This window comes from Pezoporus occidentalis, unplaced genomic scaffold, assembly GCF_034315485.1.
Source record: "Pezoporus occidentalis ecotype Australia unplaced genomic scaffold, CSIRO_AGI_Poc_V1 ctg50, whole genome shotgun sequence".
In the NCBI taxonomy this organism is placed as follows: Eukaryota; Metazoa; Chordata; class Aves; order Psittaciformes; family Psittacidae; genus Pezoporus; species Pezoporus occidentalis.
The window spans coordinates 600,494-615,000 of record NW_026915836.1 but is presented as its reverse complement, the minus strand read 5'-3'; the positions used below and the strand labels follow the sequence as shown (position 1 = coordinate 615,000).

The window sequence follows — 14,507 nt, the reverse complement described above, 5'->3', positions numbered from 1 at the left end:
TCATTTTATGTGATTCAAAGTCAAGGTGGTAGATGAACAATGACTGAAAATTTATTTGGTTTTAGTGTGACCAGATTCAGACTCACCTGAGCAATGAAATTAAGTGATTTTTATGTACACGTCTAGATAGCTCTAATGGGAGTCTTTATTGAATATAAAATTACACAATAAAATATAAATTTGTTCCTTACAAAATCCCATGCATGTTTTTTTTTTAGCATAATCTGATTTCTATCCCATGGTGGTGATAAATAGAAAAAAAAAAATGCATTTCACTTCAGTTCTGAACATGTCTGCATTTTCCAAGAGCAATTCTTAGAAAATTGCAAGAGGTTATATCTAAGGTCATATGGACCTACAACAGTGGATTTCGTTATGGTATGAAATAGAGGAAATAGAGATCTCAGAATTGCAAGTAATAAATATGATTTTGATAAGCACTTCTACACAGAAAAATAAGAAATTCCTAAAAACTTTTCCGTGAAGCGTCTTCCTCGTCATGTCCTGTATTACTCTATACTTATAAATAATAAAAAAGGAGACTGATAACAGTAGCTTTATGTAAGCAAGCTTAGAAATCATGCTCAGATAAGTGCTTTTGACCTAAATCTTGTAGCGCCTCGATCTGACATATAACCCCACAACTGTGAAATTCTGTATGAGATTTAGCAGTTTGAAGCTGCCAACTGACCCGGCCATAAAGCAGCCAGAGATAAGGATTTAAGGTACGATATGATACAATTAGACATTCACCTCCTATTTATTTCACTCCATTTCAGTATTTAACCTACTTAAAAGTTGCAAGCTTTTATTAAAAATGCTAGTGAGATATATTTATACGCAGCTAACAAAAACAAGAAAAGACTCTCCTAAATTAGATTTCCATGAATGAAAAGGGTAAACAGGAGATGCTCCTGCAAACCTCTTCTAGGCGTGCAGAGATAAAGGATGGTTCTACCACGCAAAATAATCAGATACAAAAATAGCTGTTCAGAAACAGCACACCTAAGGAGTACTTTAATCAAACATTTAGGTTACCTGCCAAAAGGACCATGATCTCTTCAAAATGCAATGCGGATTAAAGTGTTATCTAACACAAGCAGAAAACTAACCTTGGAGTGGAAGTTCGAAATGTGTTCATCATAATTTTCATGTCTTTGGATAGAGAAACCAGCTTTTTCAGCTAGATTGCAAAACTGGTTTAAAGTATTCCCTCGGAGTGGAGCAAATACCATTGCTTTTCCCTGGAACATTAAAAAGAGAATTTATACATATTTAAAACTGGAAGGGAACCAGATATAACATACACCTGACTAAGCTTTTAATACACTCAGGCTAGAAAGGAAATTGTTCTCTTGCTTAAACACTAAAATGGGGTAATATGAATAATTGTTCAAAATATGCAAGATTTCTGTGATTAAACAAATGCAAAATAGAAAGTAATAAATAAATATTTTCTTTAGAAAACTGCCAACTGCCAGACATCTGCTCCTTTTCATATAATAATGATGGCTATGAATTACCAAAACAAAACACAGAAAAAGCATACAAAACATACACTCAATGCAAAATCTATTTGTTAGCTCGTGACCATGCAAAGACTGTAAATACTGATTTCTTTTTTTCACTCTCCCACATAGAAGAGTACCCCCCATTTGCTATCAGTGGAATTACAGCAGTGTAAAACAAGGCAAAATGGGAAGCAATTCAGACCTAATAACTGATTTTTTTGAAGGTATTTTAAACTACCTGAGCAGCCAGCAAAATTTGACCTGAAATTGGTAAATTGCATTTAAAGCAGGACTTAATGCTCTTGCATAGTAATTCTGGATCTTTCAAGACAATCAGGCCATTTATGATGCCCAGGCAATACATTATGGTCCATTTGCTAATTTTTTGTTCATCCTTCTGCATTTAAGAAAGCAGAAATGCCTGTACCTTGAAATGACAGATTTTAGTCAGTCCGTGCAAAGTACTAGCCCCAAACCTAACCTATGTGATACAGCATCTCTTGAAATCTTACTTGCAAAATTAATTCTAATTGGCTGAATGCTGTGTTCTGTCACATGGAATGGAAATTGGTTGAAGAGCTGTAAACAAAAGGTTAATACCAAACAACAGCGTATCACACCGAGGGGAGCCACAAAGTTTACTTGAGTTCTTGTACTTAACTTCTATATTCATGAGAGCTAAGACTAATTTGTGAGGGGCTGTAATCAACCGAAGAGACAAAAAAGGTATTTTCAGGGACCTGAAGGAGTTACACAATGATTAGAGGCTGTAGAAGAATATTTGGCTTGAGAAAATGCAACCACAGGAAAAACTGACCAGAAGAGAGAACTTCAACAGCAACTCTGGAAAGTCAGACTGCTGACACAGATACTTAGTGAGGAGGAGAGGGAACAAATCTGTGTTACAGCTCATGTACACATATGCCGAGACAACATGCAGCGAGGCAGCAATAAAAACTCTACACTGGTATCTATGGTACTAACGTGTTCTTAAAAGACCCCAATCATTAATACCACAGCACCGTATTTATTCTCACAATGCCTCTGTGAGAAAGGAAAATACTGTTATCCTCATCTTTCTCATGGGAAATTAAAGCACAAAGGAGACACAGGGCAATATCCAAAGCAACTGACTTCTGTTGATTTGTGTAGCTGTAACTTTAATTCTGTGGCTAAATATGAGGTGCAAAGGGGTGTAAACACCCACCCAAGGCACTGGAATTGCTCATGTAAATGTTAGGTCTGAATATAGGCTCAGCTCAGGATGAAAAACATTAAACACAGGAAATTCACAATCAGTTCCCTCACATCCTTGGCACGCTTTAATGTCATCAGAAAGTAGTGGGCAGCAAAGGAAGCCTTCAGCTGAGGATCCTCCTCCTCCTGCTGCCACCCCACACTCCCCAGAATGTTGTTCTGCAGAGACCTTTCCTGCCATGAGAAGGATGAGACTCCCCTCTGGAGTCCCTCACCTACATGGGCAGCTTCACAGACAGGGCACTACAATGGGAAATGTGCTCCCTACCCAGGCCTTACTGACCACACGATTCACATGGGGACTTCAGGAATGGCTAAACCTTGTGAACAGAGGCTGCTGGAGGCTGCATGTCCTACACTGGTCACTGATCCAACAGCTTCAATGAGGAAGCAACGCTCGTACAACAGTACCTCCTTAGAGATTTCCATTTGGAGTCAGCAGACCATGCGGCCATTCCTTCTCATAAACTCTGTAGATGACTTCACATTTAATTTGAAAGAGAAATATAGTAAAATAGAAATAAATATGGTATGAAATATCTCTCTAAACCAGGCTGAAAACCTTAAAATAACTTCAAAAAAGGGGAATGGACTTTTATGGAAAACATCACACCATTACTATTGTCCAGCTCCTTAGTTGGTGTAAAAACCCACTCACCTATTGAATTTAGAGTGTGCATCTAAAACACCCGAGCATTTTGCGTTTGCTCATAAACCCTCAAAAATCTTGATTTAACACTACAATAATCTCATCAAAACTGGCAGGCACCATGGAGGTACTGTTGTCAGGTCTGGTCAATCATATTCTGGGTTTAAAGCACTTTCTTGTCAACTGCCTGATCTCTGTAATTCTGTTACTTGTTCTGGGGCTCCATTCACGTTTCTGGTTTTAAACTGTTTTTCATTTGTTGGTTGCTATACAATAAAAACAACTAGACCAGTGGCCTGGAGCTACATCTGATAGTCTATCCCAGGTTCATTTGATCTGAATGCAAAAGTGCCTCCCAGATTAGGATGATGTTTAAAGTTCAAAATAGCTTTTTCTCAGTCAGGAAAATACTTGTGAACAAAACACACAAGAAAATGTCAGCTGCAATAGCTTGAAGTGTCACTAAAATGCTTCAGCAAAATAATGTGACATGTTGGACATGACTATGACTAAGTTTACTCATGAACCATTATTAAATGCAGTCTTATTTGCTGGTACTGATAATGGCTCAATAGCATTGCATTGACTTCACTGGGATAGGCCACAGAAGAATCAAAGCCTTCATTAAAAATGTTTCTAAACAGGAAAATACACAAGCAACTGCTTATTCTGAGACTGAAATGACAAGTACATTTTAACTATAGAAAAAAAAAGCAACTAAATGTTGGCAAGTCAAGTAGCATGCTTATAAGAGGAATAAAATACATACATTGAAGATAAGTTTTTTTGGTGTATGATTTCAGTGCCTAATTCTTGGAATCGGTTTACAGGTGGCATTTGCATTTACAACTAATTCAGACAGAAACTGCAGCCCCCAATAACTCTGTGAGCTGCTTATTTCTGCTTGTGGGAATTTCTGGTCCCCTCTTCCTGTGCCAATACAACTGTTCATGCAGCCATACTGTGAATCAGATGGCTGAAACAACCAGGGTCTGTCTCCAGGAAAACAAAAAGTTACCTGAAACACATCACTCTGTGCCATAATGATTCTAATAGGAACAGGTAACACCCTTAATGAAAAAGGAAATACTGCAGATAAATCAATCTCTTTTTAACTTAACAGTAAGAATAAATGTCCTGTTCTGCATTTGCCCTGCAAGACAGTTTTGTAAAGATACCCATAATTTTCTGTTTACTGTACTTTTTCTTTCAATTTTGCTGGTTATTACTTTCCCTGAACAGTTCTATCCTAGGCTCACTTAAAAGATGTCTTAATCTAGATGTGTCTTCAATTTGAGATTGTTCCTCTATCAATTGGGCAAAACATTTCCAGTAAGGAAATGTAACTTCCAAACTAGAGACAAAATAAGGCCTGCAGAAGAGTGAATTTCATCAAAGTAGTTTATGACTTAGATTGGGCATAAAGTAATGCTCCTAAACTATTCTTTATTATTGCAGCTGGCAAATGAGATCACTACTATTTTTCCCTTAAAGGCCAAAGTATAGGGCCATAAGTAAAGTTTCCTCTGATGTTAACCTGAGATTTATACAGGCCAACTAGAACAATAAAAATAATAACTATCTTGTGGTTGCATCTTCTCTTGGAATCTCAGTTAAGTATATGCTTATATTTGGGTCTTTCAAACCATGAAAGCATATGCTTGAAGGCATCTCTGTTCAACACGTCCTTTTGGGACAAGGGAGCTCCTTTAAGGTGTCTGGGTCCATATTCCCAGCTTCCAATTCAAGTAATAGTTTGCTGTCCTCTAAGTTATGAGTTACAGTAATTTGAAAGGCCATGCCAAGACCGGTTATCCATCCATATAACCATCCATAAAGACGATTAGGCAAATTACTTTAGTTAAAAAATACAGTTTGGACAGTGGTCCAAAACTTTGCAACCGGAAAGGAGCAACAATTTCCCAAGCTAGCACTGGTGATAAGAAATAGGAATCATAGCCTAAAATGCATAGCAAGTAAGTACAGGCTATGCTATTCATCACAATAATCAGAAGGAACCCACACGAGGAGGGCAGGTGACAAAAAGCCATCTCCCTCCATTCCATCTACATTCAGAAAGACTGTAGTTCATTTGCTCTGAAAAACAAAGGCTTATTCTGAATCTGAATTAGCTGACCGGAGTTAAAAAGCAACAAAGTCAGGTCAGTCTTCATTTAAAATCAGGTTATCAATTCCTAAAGTGTCTATAGATGGGAACTTGAGCTACAAACACTGCTTAAGATTCAAGCTGCCTTACTGTCAATGTTTTTTAAATCAAATTCCCTGGTTGGGCTAATCAGCCCAGGTAAAGAACGCATGTCTGTGTGCATACACAAATGTATTTGTGTACTCATGGTTTTGGCAAAACAGACCACCAGACCATGATTAGGTATAAGCAGAAGACAAAGCAACCAAGAGCTATTCTTTCACTCTAGAGGCTCTAAGGCAGGTCAGTTACCGGCGCATCTCTTGTACACTTTTCCTCCTGACACTCCTACCCCTACTCCCCCAGTATCCTTTCATAGAACCTTAGCACCACCTAGGTTGGAAAAGACCTTTAAGATCATCAAGTCCAACTGTCACCCCAGGACTGGCAAGTGGCATCAGTACAGTGGCGTATGGGGCTACCTGAAGAACCAGGTATGGATATTGATAGGGGCTGACAAAAAAAAGGACTTTTTACATTTTTTTAAACTGGAATCAGCTTTGATTATCTTTCATCCCCAAAATTATTGCACCCTGACAACTGACGATATATTATGGAAGCCAGAAGGCATCACCCTGGGCAGGAGCTGCTTAACCTCCCCTTGCTGCCAATAAAAGCAATATGTGGGTAACCTTTTCCTTAGTGGCTACATTTCTCCTGTCTTCCTGGCAGCCTTGCCCCAGCGCTCATTAAAATAATTCAGTCTTAAGTAACTTGCCTTAGGTCACTCAGGAAAGTCTGTGATAGAACCAAGAATAGAAACCTGATCACTCTTAGCAAAGAATGGGATTACTTACATGGCTAAAACGACTCAGTTTCTTAAGCCTTTGCACGTTTGGCTCTTCTGTGCCTTTTACAGAGAAAATCTCTTGTACAAAATTACAATACAATTTTAAAACAGAGTTTGGAGAATGCACTGCTAACATGAAATACTTTTGCTCTGAAATGGAAAGTTTACCTGAATGGAAGATTTCTATGTTAAGCATTAAAGGTAAAATTCCTGTTTCAAATTCCTACCTATAGCAATTACTTCACATGTTTTCTCCTATTTGAATATCTTCTTTTTAATTGTTTTTTTTTTTTTCAGATTCAACATTATTTGTTGGTTATAAGCATATGCATATGACAGCATTTTTCTTCCCTGCAGGTCTCAATTTAACAGCTTAATAGATTGAAATCAGTAAAATATTTCTTTAATGACATTCTTGTAGAACATGTAAGCATTTTATGAAAAGCTTTATTTTATTATATTCCAAGGCATAAAAAATGTAAACACAGGAGAAAAGTTTTAGTCTACAATCTGTGCATAAGGGTTTTGCTCATTTTATATAAACAGAAATGAAAAGAAAAAATAGTCTTTCATAATAAATAAATACACAATGACAAAGGTTACAATTGAAGGGATTACAAATGACAGAAGCCAACATAAAAACTTTCAATATCGTACTTTTACTTTAATACGAAGACATTATTATCAAAGGAAACTACTTGAGAAACGCTTTGATAAAAATAATCTGACGCTATCTTTGAAGCGGTTTCATTTATTTTACTACCCACTGTGTTCCTTATCAGAAGGCCAAGTATAAGAAGTTTCCTAGTTTATGATTAGGAAAGAATCTGATAGATTAGAAGACTCAATTGAAGTTGGACATAATAAGTATTAAAGTATTACATGACATTAATCCTGCCATTCCATTACTCTCTCAATCATTGTGCACAGACTAATTATTCTGAAGCCAGTGTTCAGGAGAAAATAGAAACATACTTACACTGGGCTGGAGTAATCTCTTTATTGCATCAACAAGGCTAGCTCTGTACTGGTCCAGAAAGAGACTGACATTGAGAAGAGAAGAGAATCCAGATTAAAATGGGTTTTCAATACTAATGATACTAATGCAGATAAGTACAAGGCTAATTACATATGTTTACACAATGCTGTAAAAGAAAAACTGTGATCTACATTTCTGCCCAGTTCAGGTACTTCTAAATATTATGAAATACATGAAACCAAATATAATCTAAACCAAAGCTAAAACATCATCATGAACAGATATTTATAGCTGAAAATCCCAGATCACACATGCTAGCTATGAAAAATACTACCATAGCAGAAATCGGGATCAATAGACAAAGTTAACATTTTACATGTTTTTTTTCTTAATACAAGGTGGGGGTGTGGAGGTTTTTTAAGTGTTTTCTATTGCATTTCAGGTGTTAACTATAAAGAGTATTTTTCCCTTTTAACTTCACAGTTGTCGCATTAATTGTTAACTATTATGCACAACTGTTCTTTTTATAAGTCTATCTCTATCACTGTAAAGATTTACAAGGCCCTACCTCCTCTCTCCCTCAAACACTGCTGTCCTCTCAAAAGTGAAATCCTTCATCTCCAGCATGGGTCTCACAAGGACAGCAGCAGAGTCAATTTTCCCATGTGATGTTGCCAACATGCTCAGCCCTATTTTGGTGTGATTACCTCATGATTTGAGGGGATAATTCATTCTTCATGCCCCTCAGTACCTTAATGTATACACTAATAGTGGCAACCAGGGTGCCAATCACTCTTGACTAGATATTTGTGGACATGTAGTTACTGTGGATGAGAGCGCATTTACAATGGTTAGTGAACAACCATTGGATAGCAACTGATGCCTTTCAGTCCTTACTACCATGAGCTGCATTTATATTGGCAATTCAGATGAGAAACTCTGTCAAGCAGGCCACAAATTCTGTGATTTTTTTTTTCTTCATTCTTTTTCATGCCTTCTCTGCAATAAAACTGCTTCCCAGCCTGTGCCAAGCTTGGGATCCACACTACATAGCATTTTGTCTATTCTTCATGATACTTTGCTTTCCTTTATTCTTAAACATCTCTTTCTGAAGAGATGTGGCTAATTTTTTTCCCAGGTTTGAAATTTCTTAAAGAATATAAAGAATATATGGAAACAGCTAAGAGAAAAAAGTGGTCTGCAATCACATGCCAGTCACTGAGAACAGAATGTGGGGATATTCAGGTACGGACACGCCAGAGCTACCAAGGAGTACATTACTACAATATTACATATAATAGCATCAAACAGCTATGTAAGAGCCTATCAGGAAACTTGGCAGTGACCAAACTTCATCAGTAAAATCTAGCAGAACCTCATATTGTTGAGAAGATGCAGTAGACTGGGTATCTACACTTTTCTTAAAGAACATTTCATATAAAAGTAGTACCTTTTGAATTTCTTCTCAAGATACTGAAGTGCTAGCTTACAATTTCTCTGATAGCCTGCCCATAGGAAAATGCAAGCTTTAGCAATTGGTATGAAGGCTGCCCCTCAGCCTTGATTAATTTTACTGCAAGAACCTTACTGAAAAAATGCTTGTTTGAATTTCATTCATTGAAACAGCAAGTGATAGGTCTAATACCTCCTGGGAGTTTTAATGACATTCACCTCAGGTAGATTCCTATTCAGATAGATAGCACAAGACACCACTTCACCATGAACTTAGCGCCCTGCAGAAGAGGTGGAATATGGTGCATGAGTCGTCTCCCAAAAGAATCACAGGAAATTATTAATTTTCTTCAACATAAAACACTGCAAACATGCACACATTTAGGGGTGGCTGAGATCCTTTGTAGACAGAAGTACACTGAAAATGAAAAATGCATCAATGATATTTTTGATTTCTGAAAGCAGTGTAGTGAAAACATGATTTTGGGGCAGCTTACCAGAGCTAAATTCCTTTTTAATGGAGCTGCATACCATTCTCTCCTTTTACAATGAGATAGGAGCACAACTGCTGCCACCAATCTTGTTCCTTTATAATGAGGGAACTACAGGCCTTTGTTCAGCAGAAACTGAGTGTCTGAGAAGTTCAAATGGTTACATGACCTGCTACATTAGACAACTTCAATAATACCTTTTCTGTCCAACCCCAATTGAAATTTTGGTGCTATGGGAGGTTAACTCTTAGCCCTTTCAGCTTAGGAAATCCAGATAACCTGGGACGGTTGCCCTGGGTCTGCTCCCGAATTGTCCCTGCCATCCGAAAAGCCTGAACCTGGAAACAGGACCTACTTCAATTAAAATCATCTCCAATATTGCGATTTTCAGTCTGTTGGTCTGTGAGCCACATACTGTGACCAGAGGGAGCACAGAAGGCTGGAAGCAATGTTAATGCAATGCAGTGACTCCAGGGAATATCTCCATCCTCCCTCTGAGTCAAAGGATGCCTTGGATGAGGAAAATCTTTAAGAAGGTGTCAGATAATCTGTGCCCAGCACAGGATCTGGACCATGCAAGGCGATTTAGTCACACAATTTCTCTTAGCAATAGAATTTGTATGACTAAATACTACCAGAGCGTACTGAAAATGTACCCGAGAGAACCCTTTAAAGCTCACACCAGCTTAGAGAAATTAAATAATGTAGTGTTCTAAATCGTTTACATTCAGTTCTCACACCTCAGTTCAAATTTGGCTTAGCTCGCCATTACTTTAGTGGTAATGTCTCATGTTTATGTAGTAAGGACACTGTGAAAGCAGTAGCTCAGGAGAGGAACAGCAAGGTTTTCTTGGGTCAGAAGGAAATGTGGATCACAGCAGTAGAGAGGCAAGAACACAGTTGAGGATTCAGACCTTGTTTAGGCAGTGCTCTTAACCTGCGAAATATGAATGAACAGGCAGGCAGTAATTTTAGATTACTACTAAAACCAATATGAAAGTTGATATCAAAACGGTACAGAAGTAAGAGTCAGCCACAAGCAAACAAATTAAAATAAACCAAACCCAGTAGATTCTCAGTTTGCTTCATGCTGATACCCTTTCATCTTGTCCCTTGCAGTAAGAGGCATATATTTTATAGGCTACGATGTGAACTTATTTCTCTTTTTGCATGTTCTGCAACTGGTAAGAGTTTAGTTTACAGGTGTTCTTCAGACATGACTATATTTATACATAGTGCCTACTGAACACAGCCATTTATCTTTCTGTTCGCCTTCAACCGCATGGCTGACATAAACTGAAAAAAACCCTTGCTTCCATGTCCTCATATTCCAATGTACTTGAAAGTGTGTGCAAGAAATCAGGCTTAACACGAGTAATGAATTTAAACTGAAGAAGGACAGAGATCTGTGTTCCTGCCAAAAAAAAATTCCTTATATGAAAAGAAATGCACTAACCAAGATGAAATTGACAGGTTTTAAGCTAGTCAAAGAATACTTTTAGTTCAGTTCTGCATTCCTGGTGAGTCCATGATTCCTCATGATTTCAGCAAAAAAAGGAAAGTAACATGGGATAGTCCCCCCTGGTCTTCACTGCGCAAATACTGATGCATGTGCCAAACTTTAAGAATACAATCGGTCTAAGTAGAAGGGGATATTCCGCATTTCCAAAATGATATGGGGATCTAGACCTTACACTGTCTCGACATTAAAATTATTTGTGAAAATATTTTCCACAAGAGAGCGAAAGACAAAGGGTTTTCTATTGGCTCAGCCCTCCTGGCCTTCAAGCTCCCTGGATTAAAAATTTCAGCAACATGTTTTGTAATAAAGGATATACACTTCCTTTTAAATAATCAGAAATCTGAGGTTCTCAAGAGCTTTGGAAGAGTCTTGTTTGTGGCCAGTCCATGCCAGGCACATGTTATGTCTCCCCCTCTATTCACACTCACTCTTACAATTCCAGCACCTGCATGACTTTATATCCACAAGTGTAGGGCAAACGAAAGTCTAAAATCCTAGCAGCCCTCACCTGGCCTTAAAATTGCCCCTCAAAAACATGAGGTTGCTGGATATACTTTATAAAGTTCCATTATTTTGGTGTTTTTTTTTCCAGTGTATCCTTCTTCCAGGTGTAGCCTCACCAAGATGACTTTTTTTTTCCTCTTATTTTTATCTCATTGTTGACATTTTACAAGTTATTTCGGAACTGCTGAACCATGAAACTATTTTTATTGTCAAAATCCTGAATGGTTAAATAATGACCAGCTTTCACAGTTTGCCTCTTATTTATTTTATAATCTAGTTGAGCTACTAAATTTAACTGTTAACTAATAGACTGTCTGTTCTGGGAAATAACTTATTTTCCACTCCTGCACACAAGCTTTAGGAAAGTCTGATGGTAAATACATGAATATAAACATATTGCTGCTAGTTGTAATCATGCACATTTTTACTTGAACCTCCATGTGGATTTGGAATATGTTTATGAATAGAGCTTGTTTTCATGTAAATGGGATCAAGCAGTACTACTGGTTAGCTATGCAGAGAATCAGACAATATCACCCTTGCTGGAAATACTTCAATGAAAATTTATCCATGTACCTAATATTTGAACTCAGATTTTTTTTTTTGCTTTCTAGTTCTCTAATCTCAGATTTTATTGACTGACAATGAGCTATATGATGGTGTTAAACTGAATGCAATCTATTCTATCTGCTTTTATCACTGCATACTTCAGGTTTCAGCTGAGGAGCTAGAAGAAAAGAGAGATTTTTCTTTTTTTTTTTTCCCCCTTTTCAATAGCAGCCCAAAAATTTCAGAAAGTAAAAATCCTGCCAACAGTTCTCAAACCAAATCTGTATCTCAGACGAGAAATACATGAAAATGCAAGGAAGATTCAAGTTTGATAAAGCATGGAACATTTCCTCTCCTCCCCCCCCCCCCCCAGCCTTTTCATGTACCAGAACCCCCAGTGTCCATAATTAAAAGAATGATTTCTAAAAGAAACAAACAATGAAGGGATTTTCATGCTTATTAAACTATATATATGGGCACTTGTGGTAAGAAAATAGGGACAATTTGTGATGCACTTTAACCTGCACATTTCTATTTATTTTTTAGAAATCTATAAATATTTATACGCTTACCTGCATCTTAAGTGCTTCAAAATAAATGTACAAAATACAGGGATTGAAAATGCATTATGTATTTTACCTGTCATGTTTGATTCTTTGTTTCCCAAGGAAACTACACTATTTCCAAACAGACTGTGAGGACTATTAGGCAGGAATATGACTGAAAAAAAACTCAACTTAAGTCTTGCTCCACTCTGCTGTACTCCCAGCACAAATAGGATGACATGGTGTGAGTATCAAGAATACAAGAGATGGCACAGCCAGGTTGTTTTGATATTTGTGTGAAGAACAAATTTAACTCTAAATCTCTTGGCAAGACCTTGCTTCACCCACATAATCTGGAGAACATCCATATGTGAGCCTTGTCTAAGCCTCCGAGAAGACTGCTGCCCTCCTGCTCATGTCCGCCAGCACTCTGATGTGACTTTCATACTTAATCTGATCTAATCCTGTCCAGCATTAACTTCATCTGTGCAATGAAACCTGGAGTATCCATTCTAATATTTGGTGAGGAAGGCATTTACTAAATTACTTGCTGAAATCATATGGTGTTGTTTAGCTCCTTATTTTAATCAGATGATGCATCTCTGGGGCACATTATCAGCGATTAGTTAGAAACCCTTCTCTGCCCTTTTTGGGAACAAAGAACTTTTCTGAAATCAAATGCTAAGAGAAACGAAGCACTGTTGCATTCTGTCAACAAAACAGGTATTAGAAAAAGGGGAAAAAAAGATGACTAAACACACCTTCTCCTGTGCCATACAAAACCAGTAACTTTCCTGAAATCTGAATTGTTCACTTAAATAGCAAAATATCAAAGGAAAAAAAAAAGCTTTAGAGGAATATTTTAGCAGAAGCCACTTAAAAAGCACATTGTTTAAAAAGACAATATACAGCTTCGTATTTCCTTTGCCTTTTTCCTTTAACTATTTCTTAGTAAGGTGCAGAAATCTGCTGAACCGAGCTGTGCGAGGAAGTCTCTGTTTTTGTCAGGGTTCGGTTTCTCACAGCAGTTACGTGCAACAAAACACAAACAGCTTTTACTGGTTTGGACATTTAATGGATCAGGAGCAAATGTGCGTGAAGGAGAGAGAGATTCATTGAAAAATATCGACTCTTTTAAATAAAATTTGCAGATCTCTTTTTACACAGTCTCCATTTCTGTAACACAAACGATTAAGAAGGTACCCTTTTTAAAGTTGGCATGCAGCAAATACAGCACGGCACGATTCTGCAAATCCAGCATCCAAAAAGGGCTGTGTCAATAATCAAATCCATGTGCATAAATCATTAAACAATACAGCATATTGCAACATGGATCTATCTACCTTTTCATGAATTAAGTGCTGTACCCTTATTTTTCCATTCAGAATTCTCTTACAATTACCACGTGCCTGTGCAAATAGCATAAAGCCTATGTCTACAAATATTGCTGTCAAATTTATTTAAGAAATAGAATATGATAGGGGAAAAAAGGGTTATGAAAATCTCTTTTTCCCTTGGAAAGATTTTCCAGGGAGCAAAAACCATATCCCCTTATATCAATAGTCAGATCTTTCCTAAGAAGTAAGCTAATTGAGCTGTTTGTGTTGATAAACTCCCTTTTCTCCAGACTGTTCCTCACTGAGCCATAATTATTTGCAATTTGCCTAAGTCGTCCATTTACTGATACGTCAAGCATGAAACAGAGGCAATTCCAGAAAATGGAAATGCTTCTCAAAATCAATCTTTGGGAAATAATGTGGTAGAAGTTACTGTGTGATAGAAGACTACCTTATAACTGTCACATGGAGATGAATATTAATTTGTTGAGGTTAAGGTGGCTTTGTGCTTCATTTGTTGACTTTGCTTAGCCATCAGCAAGCAGCACAGCACAATTACTCCAGCAAAGCTATTTTTCTAACATGAGTTTTATGATTTTTATGTACTTACCAGTCAGCACACATAACAATGTCAAAATGTCCTTCCAGTTGAGAGACATCTGTCTCATTATCCCATCGTAAAATGCTAGAGGAAAAAAAAGATTAAAAAAAAAAA

At 37.3% G+C, this 14,507-nt stretch overlaps 1 protein-coding gene across 4 annotated transcripts in view; it reads right to left on the bottom strand.

Moving 5' to 3' along the window:
* The window catches only part of CAMKMT (calmodulin-lysine N-methyltransferase), a 208,922-nt gene that overhangs the window by 5,315 nt on the left and 189,100 nt on the right, over nucleotides 1–14,507 (bottom strand). For 2 of the 4 annotated variants that reach the window (XM_062636993.1, XM_062636994.1), the window contains exons 8-10: nucleotides 14,403–14,477; nucleotides 7,393–7,456; nucleotides 1,113–1,244 (exon numbers count right to left, since the gene is read on the bottom strand). In XM_062636993.1, coding sequence (XP_062492977.1) covers nucleotides 1,113–1,244; nucleotides 7,393–7,456; nucleotides 14,403–14,477 — 271 coding nt within the window. Of the gene's footprint in view, nucleotides 1–1,112; nucleotides 1,245–6,420; nucleotides 6,474–7,392; nucleotides 7,457–14,402; nucleotides 14,478–14,507 lie in introns of those variants that run through there. The other 2 variants (XM_062636995.1, XM_062636996.1) reach the window with 2 other exon arrangements.